Consider the following 17,987-nt stretch of genomic DNA (forward strand, 5'->3'; position numbering starts at 1 on the left):
GGAGACTGTCACCTTTAGTTTAATTTAATTCCATATTGGGTGATGCTTGTAGGAATCACTACATACCCCCCGTTTTAGGGAACCAAGAGTAAGTAGACGGTAGCTTCTCAGCTGTTCAGTCAGGTGCATTCACTCGCTTCCTTAGTGCAGGTATAAGAAAGCTTTCAGTATCCAGTCTTAGTTCTCAGCTTTTAATTGCCTTAGGAGTCTGTTATTGGCGTTTGTCAAGATGAGGACCAGAATGCCAATGACATAAGAAAAAGTAAGAAATAAGAAAAAAAAAACATAGAAACATAGGCCAAACAATAGTCACAAACTATTTGGAACATCATGTAATTTCTACATGGATCACCCAATATGGATACCCACAAATTAAAGGTGACAGTCTGCACTTTAACCTCATTAATTGTTTTATTTCAATGTCCAATGTCCTGGAGTACAGAGCCAAAAGAACTGAAATTGTACCTGTCAAAATTGTCCCTGTCAAAATACTTATGGACAGTGCAGTCCCTTCTTAGACTTCTACTCAGCTCACGCTCCCATTGTTTTTATGTGTAATTTTCCAATTTGTTGGAATTTTTCTGTGCGTTTGTGTCATACACCTGTACCCACATGATTCTCCCTACCTGCAGAGCCACGAGCCGCTGAGGGACACTGACTCTGACCTCATCCTGAACGACGGTGACCTGACGCTCACCTATGGCGACACGGCCATCACAGCCAACGGGGCGTCAGGTGGGCGGGAATCCCAGGCGGGGCGGCCTAATGGGCAGCGGCGCTCCAGCACGTCCGAGGAGGCGCTGGAGCGAGACCTGGAGGCGCGGGACCAGGAGCTCATGAGCCGGGGAACGCGTCTGGTGTTCCCCATTGAGGACCACGCCTGAACCATCCTTCCCCACCCCTTTCCCCCCCAAAAAAAACACCCCTTGTCGGCTGCCCCTTCCGTACCGCCCCCATGCCCCCCAAATCCTGCCCCCACCCACCCCCTCCTCGATCAGCGCAAACAAGATGGCGGAGATGGATCGGACACAGGAGCCACAGAGGGGAGCGAGTTCGAGTTGGGCCTCAACAAAGTTACAGCCAACTTGGTCAAGCTGGCCAACCCCCCGTTTGAGCTCTTGTTTTGGAGAAGTGGCGGGGGAGTGAGAAGGAACAACAGGAATTTAATGAGCCTCTCCTGTGCCAGAGCAGAGTTGAGCAGGCCTGGTACATGGGGTGAGAGCCAGGACCATGTCCATGTACTGTACTGTGCAATGCAGGCTTCTCTACCATTCATTTATTTTGTCTTTGTTGTTGTTTTTTGTTCTGTGGCTTGTATGGAATGGGAAATCCCTTGAGGGCGTGCTGAAGTATCGTCAGGTCTCAAGACCTAGTTCAGTGCACTACTTTCGCTCTTCCTTTGTATGGAAGTTGAGGTTGAAAGCTGAAAGTGTATTTGCGGATGGAAGCCTGGAAAGACTGCTGGTCACTCTGTCGTAAATGTCAGGCCTCAGGCGTAATTTTACCCGTCTGTGTCTGTCAGTCATCATCCTTGTCTCTCGCACACACTGCTGCTATTAGACTGAAAGACTGAGCATTATTAAAGAACTTAGGGATGCCTGGCCCCTGCAGTCCTCTGAGCCATGGTCTCCATTAGCCAACCAGACCTCTACAGTTAGCATGATAATCAACCAGCCATTACATTCCAACCCTGGTTCCCTCCCAAGGGCATTCTCTAACCATAAATATTACATGGAACTGACGAGGGACTTTTATTTTGAAATTATTTATAGATTCTAACAAAGCAGAAATTAAAGCCACATCGATTGTGGTGATACAACCCAGTACACATTAAACTCATCCACTGTTTACAACTGAAGAACGGATAGGGAAAGTGTTGTAATTCCTGTGCATTGCTGGTGACTAATGAGTTTGAAGAGATCAACACAAAACCTTTGGTTTTTTTACTGAAATATACTTTCCCAATTAATGTCTGCATTATGTCTGCTATATGGAAATCTGTTGCTGCGTTCCTTTGGTGTAACAATTGTCAGAGTCTTTTTTCTTGTTTAATTGATTCCTATAGTATCCATTTTTAATAGGTTCATTTTCAAGCGAGCAATCTGAACATTAGTGTGTGTTAGCAGTTGAACAAGTGGAGCAGTGCCACTTCTCCTTGCCAGTCTTACCCTTGTCTTTTGAGGTCACATTACATTGTAGAAGATGAGGTATGTGCATTAACACCCCTCCTCCTGCTCTGTCACTCCCATCCGAAGAGAGTACCTGTGTTCTCAAGTAGCACTGGGTTATCTGAAACCATCAGGTTAAGACTGCAAACTACATCTTAACTTGGCAATGCTTAGCTCTTTCCTTTTATATATTGACTGGCCCATAGGTTATTGCGTTCAATAGTTTGGCCGCTCTTCTTGGGTATTATCTTTGGATCTTTTTTTTATTATTCCCACCACCCATGACAGCCCACTACCCATAGCTTTAAAATGTGCAGTCAAACATTTCCACCATATACTTTTTCCTCTACATTTCTAGACCTGCATATAGTACTGTTTAAAACAACAATAATTTAGGCTTTATCGTTAGCAGTTTACAACTGGACCAGCTGTATATCTGGTCTCCCTCATGAACCATGGGTCCACGAACGCGGTTTACTCTGATTTGCTTTCAAACATAGCTTCTTTTGTCTTCTGGCTGTTCCAGCAGAGACGCAGTTTTCTCTCGCAGCTGTGTTGGTCTACAGCTCGATGATGAATCTTGAGCAGCTGTTCCCCACAGGAGACAACATCCTAAGCGCTTGAGCTGCTGACACTTTGACATATCCTGGGGGGGGGGGGGGGGATTCGTGTGCATGTGCCCCGTCTTTCTCTATGTAACGCATACCAGTCGCAAGAGGCTCGACTGATGAATCTGCCCCGTTGTTTAAAGAACTACGCTCTTAGTGTATGCTTCAGCATTGTTTCAGCATGTATTCACGTAGAGTGTACAGAATCTTGCCTGTGCACTATGAATATTCATGATCGTGATGCTAGTCTTAAGACTGAAAGAGTGGGTAAAAAAACATGAGACAATGCTTGGGATTGTTTTGTTTTTTGTTTCATTTAGTTCGTTTTTCTTTCAAATTTGGTCATCGATGGGGGAGAAACTGCAACAGAAGTCTCATTCTTTGTTCGGGGAGGACATTTCGATGAGTCCGGTTATACAATCCGCCTTAGAGCAATCATTTGTAGAGCTGGATTACGTGGTGTGGTGGGAGTTGGGGAATTTTTTGAGCCAGCTTGAATAGGATAGCGTTAAACTGTGAATGCCACGCCTTGCAGGATAACAGGACATTGTGGAGACATGCATGTGTTAGAAACCCACACTTGCATTCTCCAGTGACGGTAATGAATTATTTACATACAACTTCAAGAGCCATCTATGATTCCCTGTCAGGACTTCCTGGATACATGATCAGTGTTGTTCACTTGAGTATCATAGGCTACTGCTACTGTTATATATTGTATTTTTATATGCCTCAAAATATCTCCTGATGTTCACAGTCTCAAACGCAAATGGGAGCGGAACCAGCAGGTAACCATGGTCTGGGCATTAGTGTATGTTAAGTTGGTGTGCAGTTAGACAGTTTGTTAATTCTGCCCGGAATTTTATCTGGACTGATGTGGACAAAGTGTTTACGTGAATTAAGATGTTACAGTAAATTACTCTTAATAAAACGTGGGGATGGAGTGTAATATTAATGAAGTGCAAATAACTTTACACAGAGGCCAGGAACTGGAGGCAGGGTCTCTATGGGACCTGACATGGCAGTTGCCGCATTGGGACAGTCAGTGGAAGCTTATGCACTTGGGCCCAAAGCTGGAGATGGTATGCTATGAAAGTGTAGCATCAATGTAGTAACGTACCGTGGAGAAACACAGTGACCGTAGCAACTAGAGAGACAGCCAAAATTCATCATTACTTTTAAGGATGAGCCTCTACTGATAAAATGTAGTGAACTGGTGTACAGATTTTTTTCCCAATCTATTTTCCACAGAGTTTACATCATGTCACTATATCAACTCTATTAACTTAACTATTAACTAACTGAGCTAGTATGTTCATTGGCCTCAGCCTTCTTGGCTAAATAAAATTATCGTCTTTAGGCGTAATTTAGCTAGCTATTTGGTACTAGGTAACAATAGCTGGTATACACTGAACATAAATCGAATAAATGTAACATTCCCAATTGTGAGCGAAACAAGTGGGCTAACCATTTTATCGGTGCGATACGTGTGTTTCCATCGATCATGTGACGCCAAACAGTGACGTAGTCACTTTCATAGCGTATTATGAAACTGTGCAATCTATGTATGTCCTTTTGCTGCCTTTGAGGCTGTCTCTGCCCTTAACTTTGTGCAATATGTGTGGGGGAAAGCCAGCTGGCCATCCAGCTCCCAGCTGAACAATGGTGTTAACCTGGCTAGCGCTGTATGGCCTGGGCACCATCATCCCTGTGCGTTGTGAATGCCTCGAGCATACAGCCACAATCTGTTGTGGGAACCCGGTTTCATTTGAGATGTTCTGCATGTTGATTATATCTGTCAATAAAAAAGGAAAAACATATACTTCAAGTTGGCTTTTTTTTCTTTTTTTTTTTTTTTGGGAATTAAATTCTGAATTGTGAGACTGCTTCATCCCTCCTGGACTTTCCCGCTCTCATCATTTGTCTATCTGTTTTCCATCTTCAGCAATATGACCTTTTTGCAAATTTTTGCAAATTATATTCACATTACACTGATGTCTTCTAACATGTTCACCTTAATAGTAGTGATTTATGCTGACTACTGGGCTGACACACACACACACACACACACACACACACACAGGGTTTAAAGTTCTCCCAAAAAATTCTCCCAAGAAATGAATCCATAAATAAAAGGAAAAACACAACCACTCCCGGCCAAGTCAAGATAATGCATAACTTTGCTACTTTCCCACTAGAATTATATTATATACAGGAGGAATTGAATTCTGTGTAAAACATCAATGTGATAACATCCCTTCTTTTGTAACATGCAATGTTACAAAGGTCGTAAAACGTAAAAAAAAATGTTATCACTCGATCCCACGTCTTTTCTGGAAGTATCCGCTAAAATTCAAACCAAAGTTCAAACTCAGGAAGACACAAGCCTACTAGAGAGGGGAGTGAAAAATGAATGGAGATGGGCTTGGGTTGAAGAAAATGCTAGGGACGATATAATTCTTGATGCCCTAGTTAGCTATTATCATGATGATCTTGGCAAAGTTAGCTATAGCACAGCAAATTTTTTTTACAAAAAACTGCCCGCCTTAACTAAAGTTGGATTAAAACATTTAAATCGATTAAAAAGAAAAATAAGAAATCCGACATCTGATATCGAACAGCAGCATTTGCCGATTAAAATAACATCCCGCAGTTTGTCATTGAATCGATATCACATCGGAAAGTGAGTAATCGTACCTCCATAAAATACCAGCATAACTGGTTATATTAACATAATTAGCTAATATTTTGCTAGTTATTAACACAATTGTTTTGTCATGGTATTGCGAAACCACGTCTGTCGACATTTATAAGTAGACGAGTAGCCATTTAGAGTATTTAAATACATGTCCATCAAATATTTGTCGATTTGTTCTGGTCCCCTCCAATCACACAGCATCGCGCATCCTCATTTGACGTCAGTTAAATCGACTCCCCGCCCTTCAAATCTTCCCAAGAAAGATCTGTTCCACTCGTGTGTACGTTATATCATGGAAGCTCGTGCTGCTCTGCTTCCTTTTCAGCTTCTCTTTAACTGGGTGGTCCAACACCATGCCCAGGTCACTATCAGTCTGCATAATGCTGCACTCACATTAACAGGAAGTCTTTGAATGCTGCAGCTCAACTGGTCCAAACAATGGACATTTCCCAAGATATCCAAAATGAAACTGCTGTTGATTCCATGTAAATTCTTTCCCAAAATGACACCCACTTATATCTGGAGTACAACAGATGTCAAGTTTTAGGAATGAACATGAATACAATATTTACAGGAGCTGGGAATTAAACCATGCAAACAGGCAACATGCTCTTGATTTAGTATCATGCGACTGGTAACATTTATTTACTTAAATGGAAGGTTCACTTGGCAATTTTTTTACAGTGTTCAGAGTTTGAATTTAATACAGATCAGCTATCAAAATTCATTTTACTTGAAGGAAGGTACATGAAACTCCTCATGGAGTCACCCTCACACACGTCAAATATCAAGCACCGTAAATTTGTAAACAATGAGTACTGTTATGAACATCATCACTTTATATTTAACTAATTAAAATAATATAAATATTTATAAGGGGGGGAGGGGCTGGCAACTGAAAGCTTAAGTTAAAACATCGTCTGAGTTAAGATTGTTGAGTACCTACAACACATTTAGTTTGTCCTCCATTTGTGAATGTCCTAACTAAGGAAAGTCAATTTGACCCAAATGTCGTTTTCTGCACGGTTGGAGTTTACAGCTGGGAGGCACCCAATGTATAATCATGGGACACTGAGGAATTTCACAGGGGTGTGGTTGTTCTTTTGGTGAAGACACGGGGGAGGAGGAGCACCCCAGCTGTCTGAGATTTTCAGGACCATACTGCTCTGGGTTACATTCTGTCCCCTGAAGACAAGCCTATACTGCAGCCACCCCTACAGAAATGGAATGTACTGGAAATGTATCCTTAAATATTATCAATATATTGCAACACTTCACAACACGTTGGCAAATGTACACATTGTTTTGTTCAGATTTTATGATAATTGTTTCAATACACTATATACTATACTATATTCTATACACTATATTCACATATACACATATACAGTCCACATATTTACATCATATTGTGGTACATTCGGTTTCCATAAGGGAAGTGCACCCAGATATGACATAATTAATTAGTTCAGGATGTGTCCGTGATTAGTCACGTCTTAATACACCCCTCCTCCACCCATTAGTTAACACTTTGTTTACTCTAAAACACCCCCCTCCTCCCCACCAATCAAGTCTTATCCTTTATAGAACGCTGTTGGGTATTGACGTAGATGCACCAATGGGAAATGCTGCACACACACGTACAGCTCCTGAGAATTCAGGGTGGAAACGATAGGGGGGAAGGACAAAGCCAGAAGCGGTCCGGGTTCACCATTTCCCAGGTGACGAGCCCTGTGCCGATTAGGGCTTGCCGAGGATTGAGAGGGGATTACTGCCGGTGACATCTGGACATCAGCGGGCCTGTGCTCCCTTGTTCCCTCTCTCCAGTGAAGCCGTATCGGTCTCGGGAGAGGGGTCCGGAGCAGCTCTGTTCTCTGTACATATTTACACATGGCGTGGGGCCATCTGACTCCCTAGTCCTAAAATGGCTTCCTGGTTCTTTGCACAAAAAGATTGGCTGGTCTGGCACAGTTAGAGTAGAAGCCGGCCTGGATGTCAGCTTCCTCCTCACTGTCAGACAGTCTCCTCATCCTTGCTGTGCCCCAGCAGTGGTGACTCTCTCTGTACCGTATCCACCTCTCCCCTCGTCTTCTGTTCATCACACTGCAAAAAACAAATTAGAACAAGTATTTTTGTCTTATATTAAGACAAAAAGGCCCACACACATGATTTTGAGCTTTTCATATCATCCTGGAGCTTTCGATTTGTGTTCCATACCAATTAAAACAATTGCAATTTTGGTAGAAGTATGCATATTTTAAGGTCTAACTGCAATTTTTCTGGGCTGTTTGTAAAACTATTTACACACCTGACATGATGTATGTTTTGGCATAATCAGGGATGATGTTGCTAAATGCTAACACAGAGAGCTGACCACAGGAGGAGGAGGAGGAGGAGGAGGAGGAGGGGGAATTGGGTTGAGGGGGCAAGAAACCTACCTCACTGCTGTTTGGGAATGTTTTGTGGGCATTTTGCATACTAAAACCAGGAAGAGAATGCTGATGCGTGTGGGCCTTTAAAACAATTTTAAAAAATTATAATATTGCTAATGAGGTAAGACGGACTCATTTGAAGATTTGCCAAGGGGATACAAAACTGTAACTATGAACTTAACCTATTATGGACTAATGTGCCCTACAGAAAACCTATAGTAAGGCCTCGGAATGGCAATGTATTTCAACGGTCATGTGTCTTGAAAAACGGTCATGCGATCAAATACAACGCTGGCATCACATCCGTCTGTTAAGGGAGATATAACGTGCAGGTCACATCCACCCATAAGGGGTTAAAACAAGCTAATATTTTCTACTTGAGAAAAGAAAAATAAGGTCTTAAGTCATATTACAAGCCTAAAATGTGTGTTAAACAGGAGAAAGCAATGAGGCCCTATTTGCATCACCCTGCCTCTCTGAACTGTTCATGTTTACATAAGAGACTGACATATGCTTGTATAACCCTCAGGAGGAAATGACTCTTAAGTCTCAGATATGTAGCTGTAATATGTAGCTCAAATATCCAGCAGTTGTAACATCAGTTGCCATGTAACATCAGTTGCCCATTTGGATTTTCTCCTTCTCCAGCTAGTTTATTACATTAGCTGTAATCCACTCTGAATTGTGTGTTAGATTTATACAATTTCAATTTTTTTCACCATTCACACTTTGCCGGCCAGTGGAGAATGGGCACCCCCTCAATAGCCGGGTTCCTCCTGAGATTTCTTCCCCATCTGGATTTCTTTTCTCACCACAGCTTGAGGGTCTTTCCTTCCCTTTCTCTCTCTCTTATTGCCATTTGGTGGTTCAGGCCCTAGGTCTTTCTGTTAACAAAACTAAACAAAATCTCTTTATTTCTTTACTTATTAATCTTTTTAATCGCATTTTACCATTCTCTTACTCTGGAAAGTATCTTTGTGGCGGTCTTCTGTAAAAATCGCTATCCAAAGAAATTATTTGAAATGAATTTATAACCCACTGGCTAATCCCCAACTATCTCCCATACCCAAATGAGCTCAAAAGTCTGCATTCATATTGCCTTAAGCAGATTCCTCCATCAGCCAAACCGCCTCTCCGGCAGGGGGACGGGTCAGTAGGCCGTGCCATACCTCCGTGTAAGAGAAGACCCTGTGTGGAAAAGCTGTGTTGACAGCGGAGGATGCACAAAGGCTCCGCTGGTCCATGCTGTATCGGCTTGCCCAAGCCTGGCACCTCACCCAGTCTCAGGAACGTGAGTGACGGGCTAAAGCCAGGGAGCTCAGTCCCTTCAGCCAACAAGCGCGCATTGTTCCCTGTCGAGGGGTAAGGCCACATGGGCACGAGTCGCTGTCAGCACCACGCCACTGCTCCCAGTACAACACAAGAGCCTCTTATCAAACCCCAGTTCTCCCATCTGTGAGCAGCTCTACACTCCAGTGTCTTCCTTGGGTTAATCTATAATATGATCTGTAAGCAGGGCAGCCTGTAGCCTAGAGGCTAAGGTACATGACTGGGACTAGAAGGTTTGTTGGTTCAAGTCCCAGTGAAGCCATGAGTTGGGCGCTTGAGCAAGGCCCTTAACCCTGCATTTCTCCAGGGGGTGATTGTCCCCTGCTTAGTCTATTCAACTGTAAGTCACTTTGGATAAAAGTGTCAGCTAAATAACAATAACCATTTCAGCTGCAGGACTGATATAGACAGATAGCAGCCAATAAGAGAATAGGGACAAGGCACCAGCACCTGTACTTGCAGGTTATTGGGCCCTTAACCCTGCATTGCTCCAGGGGAGGATTGTCTCCAGCTTAGTCTAATCAACTGTACATCGCTCTGGATAAGAGCGTCTGCCAAATGCCAATAATATAATGAAATTAAAATCATTAGGTGTGTAATGATAACTTAATTCCTCATTGCATTTTAGTCCCTGTAGCCTGTGGAAAAACAGTGACAAATGAGTTGACAAATAATACATTTATGCATTTTACAAGGATGTAAAAATGCAATGGAATGCAAACAATTCGTTATAGGGCCATTCCCATTGACTGGAGTTTTTGTGTATTAGCCTATGTTATTTCAGTTTTATCGTACACAGAAGAGTGTATTAGATGCTTGGTTTCTGATGACCAGCCGGCTTTATAATGGCTAGTAGAAGTGCATGCAGTTTGAGGTTTAAAACAAAAACAAAATTCCAAAGAATATTACAGTAACTTTTTGTTCCAGATTTTGTGCATGTGTATGTTACTTAACTATTTTTCAACCATTTTTTTTTTTCAGACAGAACAATTTTGATATTTAGGGTAATAATTGGGAATAAAAGATATATTCTAAGAGACTAATGTACAGTCTCTGGAACCATAACATTGCTGTATGAAGAGCTTTGGAGCCATTATAAAGCCTGCAGGTCAATAGAAACTTCTACCGTAGAAGCATCTAAAATGTCCCTCATTAGACATTTTTTAAAAAAAACGTTCAGGCCAATCGGACTAAAACTGGGTTTGTGTATTTAGAGATTACTTTCCAAACTGGACATATGACAGATTCTAGGTGATTTTGTCAATTTTTTCTGAGCAATCTTACCAGCTAAACTGATTTGATTTATGCATCAAAATTAAAATGTGTATTTAGTCTCCAATGATGCTTCATCTGAATCTTGCAACTTGTAAACTTCATTTAGGCTACATGCAAGTTCGCAGTACACATAACGCACGGCGTGCGAAATTAAAAAATAACTCTTGCGTGCTATTCCACAGCATGGCCGTTTGAACTATGTCAAGTGAGTGAATTGCATTGTTGTTTATTTATTTTGTCTGCATCCCTACACTAGTTATTATTCGAAGCATGACACCATATCCCTAGCAATGTTGGAATTACGAAAATCTAGATTAGGATTACGATAAAGTGTCAATGAGTCATGTGCCGTTTCCTGCTAGTGACATTTTGTAATGAGGTTAGTTTCCACACGAAATTTCTCATTTCTACTGTCGGCATTTAAATGGTGTGCCCAAAACTAACTAATGTACACGCCACATTTTTCTATCTCTTCTTATTAAAGGGCACCACCTACTGAGGCTGAGAATCTAAGATGTTTTGACATATCAATTCCGATATTATCTTTGCATTATAAATATATAGAATATATGTTTATATAATGTAATATTATGTGTAGGATGATGATGACGGCTGCGATGGTGATATTATTATATGTCTAAATGTCTAACGTCACATCCACCCCTTTTTGTCTTCCTCATAGCTAACATATATGAATATGCTATTAATGCCGGTACATGCATTAAGATCGCATGCCTCGCAAATGCTCTTTCAACAAAATGGTTATCACACTGAAGTTCTTATATGCCTTGATCAGTTTAAAGCGATAAAATGGATGACGCTCGTCTTTAGAATCTCGAAAAAGGAAGAGAGAAAAAAACAGTAATTTAGGGTCGATGTTTATAGTGAAATAGGAATATTCAGCTGCTCAACCTACAGTATGAATTAGCAGCGCGTGCATACCATAAATATTACTTTAAAAACAAATACAACACAAAATAAATAGGCTATATAGAATAAATAGCCTCCAAACCAATATTTCAAGATATTGTCGGTTTGTTAATTTGTGGTTTATATGTATGCCATCTGATTCAGTATAAACCAAGATTAGCCTATGCTTCTGCCAAATAACTTGGATAATATCATACGTCCAGATGTTTACCTCCATTCTGTTTCTCGAGGCTTTACGTTTTATCCACAACACTCTGATATCCCAGCCGACGCATGACCTCGCTGCAGTAGGCTTCGACTCGATTGATCTGTTCAACGTTTAACCTCTCTCTCCAAGCAAATATAGCTTCCTTAGCATCCCTCGACGATATGACAAAGGGTTTCTCAGAAGAGTACCGTTCTCCGCGGGTCATGTTGACGACAAATTTCTCAATTTTAGGAAAAGATGTTAGGTTTGAGAAGCGGAACAGCCGTTGCAATTCCTCCACGGGATAAAGAACAAGGTCTTCGTAACGAATCTGAATATAATTTCTCTTCAACCATTGCGGTGCGTTCTCGACGAGCAACATGTCGTTTAGCCAGCTATCACATATCAGCTCCATTGCGCTCGCCACATAATTCTCCGCACGGTTAGACCTGTTGCTGGGCATTAGGAGCCGTTTGAATTTATCCGTCTGTTTCTTGCTGCGCAGCACTTGAACGCTCTCTTTCACCAGGGCCAGTTTGGATTTCAGCCTAGAGTTGTGCACAGCGCGCGGATCTCGAAAAAGCTGAATGATCCGAAGATTCAAACCAGGGTCCCTCATTAAAGGAACTAGCACACTCAGGTCTAACACACGAACGTCTTTAATCACCATAACGCGGTACTTTTTGCATTCTCTCTCCAAGTCCTTAATGTCCCTCGGCCGACATTTGTCGCAGACGTCTCCTCTCACCAGGCCAATTTCGTCTTTCTTGTAGGCGTTGCACAGAGGCTGTGAGCAGATAACCTTGTTCGTTTTCCACCCAAAAATAAATGAGGTACTGATGTTGCTAGTTCCAGCGTAGAGCTTAAGAACGGAGAAATCACAGCGGAAAAGTGAATTCATCATGTCCCGGACGGCTCCTTGAAGACTCACTGCGTCTCCAGGGTATAGGGATTGCCACATATTCCACATGGGTTCGTACAAATAAAACACGTCGGGGTGTTGATTGAATAGTTCGCCTAAAAAGGAAGACCCCGTTCTCCATGTGGCGTGCACATAAATGTTTATTTTATCGCTCCTATTGAAAGCGTCTCCCACCATTTCGGTAGCATTGTTGTTTCTGTCCACGTTACTCCACAGTGCCAGTGTTTTTTCCAAGTCAGGGCACTTTTGCTGTTGAAGTTCATGTTTATCATTGATCGTTTTACTCCTGTTATCCAAAACATAAGGAATTAACAGAAGTAACACAGAATATCCTAAAATCAAAATCAAGTATTTCTTCTGCAGCCGCCTCTTCATCTCCTCAGCCGCAGAAACGGACAGGAAGTCCTCCACTAGATATTTAGCGCACCTCTCTGCAAGCGAGCGACAGCCTTCGCCAAAGTTTAAGTGGAGGGACAAAACTGAAGCGTCAGCCAGAATTGGACACGCCCACTAAAATGTCAAAATAAGAGCTTCGAATCTCACTCGCCTCTTAAAGCTTCAGACAATTTAATATTAAAATCTTTATTTAAATATTTAATATTAAATAAAATATATATTAAAATGTTATTTCTGATGCATCAAACGCCCCCAAAATATGTGTATGTATATGTACAGTACATTTTTAATCTTCTGAAATATGCTAAATCTGATACAATCTTTTACCCATGACTGACCTTGTTTTAATTGTGTTCTGTTATTTAGGCTGTTGATACAACTTGATTGCCCTGTAGATATGTCAAAGTGGAAAATTACTGCGCAACATACACCGTTTTGGATTCTATTTACATGAAAGTAGATCCAGCCTGAAAGGATTGTGGCAGCCTGAGGAACAGAAAAAGGATGTGTGGAGTAAAAGTGAGGACTGAAAGTAGTAACCTGGAACCTCAGTAGGCATAAGATGTTGAAATAAAATCAGGACATTCGGGCTGTTGCAAAACATGCTTTCTGTTTATGCAAAGACGTTTTGGCAGGATCACATTTACAGAAGTTGCTGTAAAAAATGTTTGCATTAGCAATTTCATTAAAATGTACATCCTAACATAGTCAGCATTGCTGTAATCTTGCCTAACAGCATTTCTATTTTCAGTGTAAGACTTTAAGATCATTTTGAATTAATAAAGTTTTATTTACACTGTTACCCATCTGAATAGCAAATCTGGTTGGCTAGATCTCAAAGGGCCAAGCTAGGGAAATAGGTTGAGTCCTGAATGTTTGCTTTGGGCACTTTCACAGTTATGTTGATGTCTGGTCTCACACTTGTAAATCTGGCAACAGAACAAATGGTGCTTCTACACTGTAAAATGCAGTATTTCTACAGTAAAATGATTGCAAAAAACAAAATTTATTCAGTTGTTTCCCCTCCATAAAATGGTCTTTCGCTGGCAGCAATGCTGCCATTTTTCAAAGGATATATATATTTTTTACAACATATTCTACATTTACCCATACAGCCGTTTGATTACCCCCACTGAGCCTGCTCCACAGCAACAAACAACACCTGAGAACATAAATAGTGGTTATGAAGGGTTGTGAGGTACAGGATAGTTTATAGCTTGTACATTTACCAAATGTGTGGCTCAGGGAGTGGGAAATCTGAACAGCCCTAAATTTATGCTGGATTAGCTGCCAGATCACAAAACCCTGCTACGTTATATAGGTTTGGATATACATCAATTATGTCATTGCCTGCTTTTAAATGGTGATCAATGTGATGGTTACACTGCAGGTTTTCCAAATTGAATCTCAACTTCAAAAAGCATTTACATACAGTTTCTGGAAGACATGACCGTGCTTCAGTTCTCTGCCTGGAACAGGATGTAAATTGAATAATTGTTGGTCAATCTCCTTATTAATCTTCTATATGGGGAGGCTCAATTAGTATCTTTTAATCCAAAATGGATACTACAGAGACATCTGGTGGACACACAGCAAACTACATGTTGAAAGGCAAGTAAAAATACTGACCATAACACAGCAAAAGGGTGTCATTAAACATCAGACCTGGGTCAACTATGTAATTGTTTTGGATTCAAATACTGTTCTGTGCTCGATTGATCTTGTCTCATTTGAGTGCAATTGAGCCAACCAAAAGCACCAGAAGGCGGGGTTTGCACTTTTTGAGAGTATTTCATAGGTTCCAAAACACCAGACAAGCTCAGTAAAGCATAGAAAAGTATTTGAATCCAAAACAATTAAGGTCTGTTGAATATTAAAATAAACGTGCACTTTGCAGCCCATGGATAATTTCAGTAGCTGAACCTCTGCTCCACATGTCATTTTTCTTCTGTGCTTCTGTCTTGTACAATTTATATCTTGAATAATTTATTTCCATTGCTGTTGTTGTTATGGGATCACATGAGCTCTTGTAGTTTCAAAGGCTGTACCTCCTTTGTATGACTAAGCTTTGCTATGCAAATGACCTCACTGGTTTGATGATTAGATTTATTGATATGCAGAGTGCACTTTAAAGCTTTTTTAGATGAGAGAGGGGCCGGTTTATTCTACAGGAACGTCTCACCATCTCACATCAGTGGGATCTATAGCACATGTGTGGCTGGGGTACTGGTCCAGATTTGAAATTGAAATATGTAATTTGGTATATTGGAACCCATAGAATGAGCTAAAAAAAAGGTGCAAACTCACCCTTCTGGTCCTCTTGGCTGGCTCAATTGCAACAGGCAAGATCATTCAAGCGCAGAAAGTGTTGTTAAAACAATATGCTATCAAATCAATCATCCATCCATCCATCCATCCATTATCTGAACCCGCTTATCCTGAACAGGGTCACAGGGGGGCTGGAGCCTATCCCAGCATACATTGGGCGAAAGGCAGGAATACACCCTGGACAGGTCGCCAGTCCATCGCAGGGCACACACACCATTCACTCACACACTCACACACTCACACACTCACACACTCATACACTCATACCTACAGGCAATTTAGACTCTCCAATCAGCCTAACATGCATGTCTTTGGACTGTGGGAGGAAACCGGAGTACCCGGAGGAAACCCACACAGACACGGGGAGAACATGCAAACTCCGCACAGAGAGGCCCCGGCCAACGGGGATTCGAACCCAGGACCTCCTTGCTGTGAGGCGGCAGTGCTACCCACTGCACCATCCGTGCCGCCATGCTATCAAATCATATTTAAGTGAATTCATTATGTACTGATTATGCTCAAACTGGTGCAGCTGGCGAATCACCTGGCTCAATGTAAATGCAATACCTCCTACCTTCCGGCATTCTCAGTTTTGCAGATTTCAAGTCCTGAAACTTGAGAATGTCGTCTGTAGTTATGTTGCAAGTGTTTTTTATTGTTTGACTGGCTCAGATGGTTATCAGATATCTGAGAGGTCCAGGATGCAAGGAGAATCATTATCAGACTGTTTTATTATACTTTTAATCTCTAACTGAATAGCCACAGTGCAGAAAGCTTCATTAATGCTTAATCCAAATATTGTGGCTACAGAGACACCTGGTGGACAGGCAGCAGAATGCATGTCTGTGTCAAGACCATGACTGGATTTGGTTCCACACATTCTCTTCCCATTCCTTTGTCTTTGCTTGAGTGAGCGATTTGTGGCAAAATTTGAGTAGAAATTACACATACACACAGCTTATAAAGTATAATTGTTAAAAACGTCATGTTTTAAGAATTCAAGCTTTTTGTCCTCATAAAATAATTATGATTTTAAATGTCATCTATAGAATAAATCTATATTTTAACTCTCATTTTGTGGACCATGGTGGAATAACACTTAATTTCCCAGAATGCACAACTTCATCCAAAAGTTTACAAAATGGAGCCTAACAGTCTGAGAGCAGACTGAAATTGAAAAATTACATGGCGAACCTACTAAGCTCTCTGTCCTTGCCCATTTTGGTGAACCATCTCCAACAGCTACACCTGGAAATCACAGAGCTGTGTGCAATACAGCAATACAGCAGCCTGTGGTTCCATCAAGGCCACTTCAAATTTCAAAAGGCATCTACAGGTAACTTAAAATAAAGATAAACTGCAATAGGCATGTTATCATATATACAGTATTTATTATCATTACTGGCTATATGATGTCATTGGCCCACAGTAACTGTATATGCAAGAACATATACAGTATTGTGGCAATTGGATCATTTTTAATTAATTTTTTTTTGTACACTACAAAAACATCTGGAAATGGAATCTGAAAAATTTAGATTCCATTTACAAATTCCGAATTTAGTAAAAATATATATTCTCACTTTCAAAAGAAACACCCTGAACACCCTGAAAACAATTGACCACACAGCCCACCCTAACCTGTTTGCTACGGCTGCTCCACCTGCTGAAGCCAGTTCCAGTTCTATGTGGGCCCCAATGCAGTCAGGTCCAGAATTATTGGTGAAATTGAAACACCAATTGGTGAAAGCAAAAACACAGATAATGAGCTATATTTTATGTCCAAACATATGGGAAAACTATATACTTTTATCCTAATACAATTATTCTAATTCTTCATTTCTTTTTATTGAGCAATACTATTTTTTATGAAAAATGTAGGTGTCAAAATTATTGGCACCCTGAAAGATTATTTGAAATAAATGTTTACTTATTTAAGTTAATCTCAGCCTTAAGGAACTGTATTGTGGCCTTCCATCACTTCCTGTTTCCCTAGGGTATAAAAATGAGGTAACACACAGCCCTTTGTCGTCCATCACCATGGGGAAAGTCAAAGAACTGTCAAATCAAAAGAGACAGATGGTTGTTGACCTACACAAGTCAGGTAATGGGTACAAAAAAAATACACAAACGGTTAAACATACCACTAACCACTGTTAGGGCAATAATCATCATTCAAACATCTGGAACAGTTGCAAACGTTCCCCTCAACAAGCAAGTGCATGTTGCTCCCACGCACAGTGAGGAAGATGGTGAGGGAGGCAAAGAAGAACCCAAGGACCACAGTACAAGAACTGCAGACTTTAGTTGCATTTTGGGGTCACAAAGCCTCAAAATCAACCATAAGACACTACCTCCATACCAACAGGCTCCTTGGAAGGGTTGTACGAAGAAAGCCCTTACTGAGAGCAACCAACAAATTCAAGCGTCTGCAGTTTGCGAAATGTCATTGGAACTATGACTGGAACAGGGTGCTATGGTCAGATGAGACCAAAATCGAACTTTTTGGCCAGGTACACCGTCGGCATGTTTGGCGTCAAAAAAGGGATGCATACAAGGAAAAGCACCTCATACCTACCGTCAAATATGGTGGTGGATCATTGATGCTTTGGGGCTGTTTTGCTGCCAGTGGTTCAGGGGCTCTTGTTAAGATCAATAGCATAATGAATTCCACCAAGTACCAGGACATTTTAGCCAAAAACCTGGTTGCCTCT

The 17,987-nt window shown here is 41.2% G+C and overlaps 2 protein-coding genes across 6 annotated transcripts in view; one reads left to right on the forward strand and one right to left on the reverse strand.

The window, feature by feature from the left end:
• Positions 1-2,825, forward strand: part of slc9a7 (solute carrier family 9 member 7) — a 58,304-nt gene extending 55,479 nt beyond the window's left edge. For both annotated transcript variants that reach the window (XM_061234588.1, XM_061234589.1), the window contains one exon: positions 633-2,825. In XM_061234588.1, the coding sequence (XP_061090572.1) occupies positions 633-884 (252 nt within the window). In that variant the 3' untranslated portion in view covers positions 885-2,825. The remainder of the gene's footprint in view (positions 1-632) is intronic.
• A 3,265-nt stretch (positions 2,826-6,090) lies between these two features.
• Positions 6,091-12,993, reverse strand: chst7 (carbohydrate (N-acetylglucosamine 6-O) sulfotransferase 7). Of its 4 annotated transcripts, none has more exons than XR_009708333.1 (3): positions 11,652-12,993; positions 9,076-9,258; positions 6,091-7,577 (listed from the first exon to the last, which is right to left on the reverse strand). XR_009708333.1 is itself a non-coding variant. In XM_061235944.1 (2 exons), exon 1 carries the CDS (start codon positions 12,922-12,924, stop codon positions 11,674-11,676), a length of 1,251 nt encoding a protein of 416 aa, XP_061091928.1. In that variant the 5' UTR covers positions 12,925-12,993; the 3' UTR covers positions 6,091-7,577; positions 11,652-11,673. The 4 variants fall into 4 exon arrangements, 2 of the variants coding, with proteins under 2 accessions (XP_061091928.1, XP_061091929.1); XR_009708332.1 differs by having other exon boundaries at positions 8,626-9,258; XM_061235944.1 differs by lacking the exon at positions 9,076-9,258.
• Positions 12,994-17,987: the final 4,994 nt, after the last annotated feature.

Source organism: Conger conger, chromosome 3 (genome assembly GCF_963514075.1).
Source record: "Conger conger chromosome 3, fConCon1.1, whole genome shotgun sequence".
Lineage (NCBI taxonomy): Eukaryota > Metazoa > Chordata > Actinopteri > Anguilliformes > Congridae > Conger > Conger conger.

Excerpts from the sequence above, each read along its gene's own strand:
- chst7 (XM_061235944.1), bottom strand. The coding sequence starts at position 12,924 with ATGAAGAGGCGGCTGCAGAAGAAATACTTGATTTTGATTTTAGGATAT.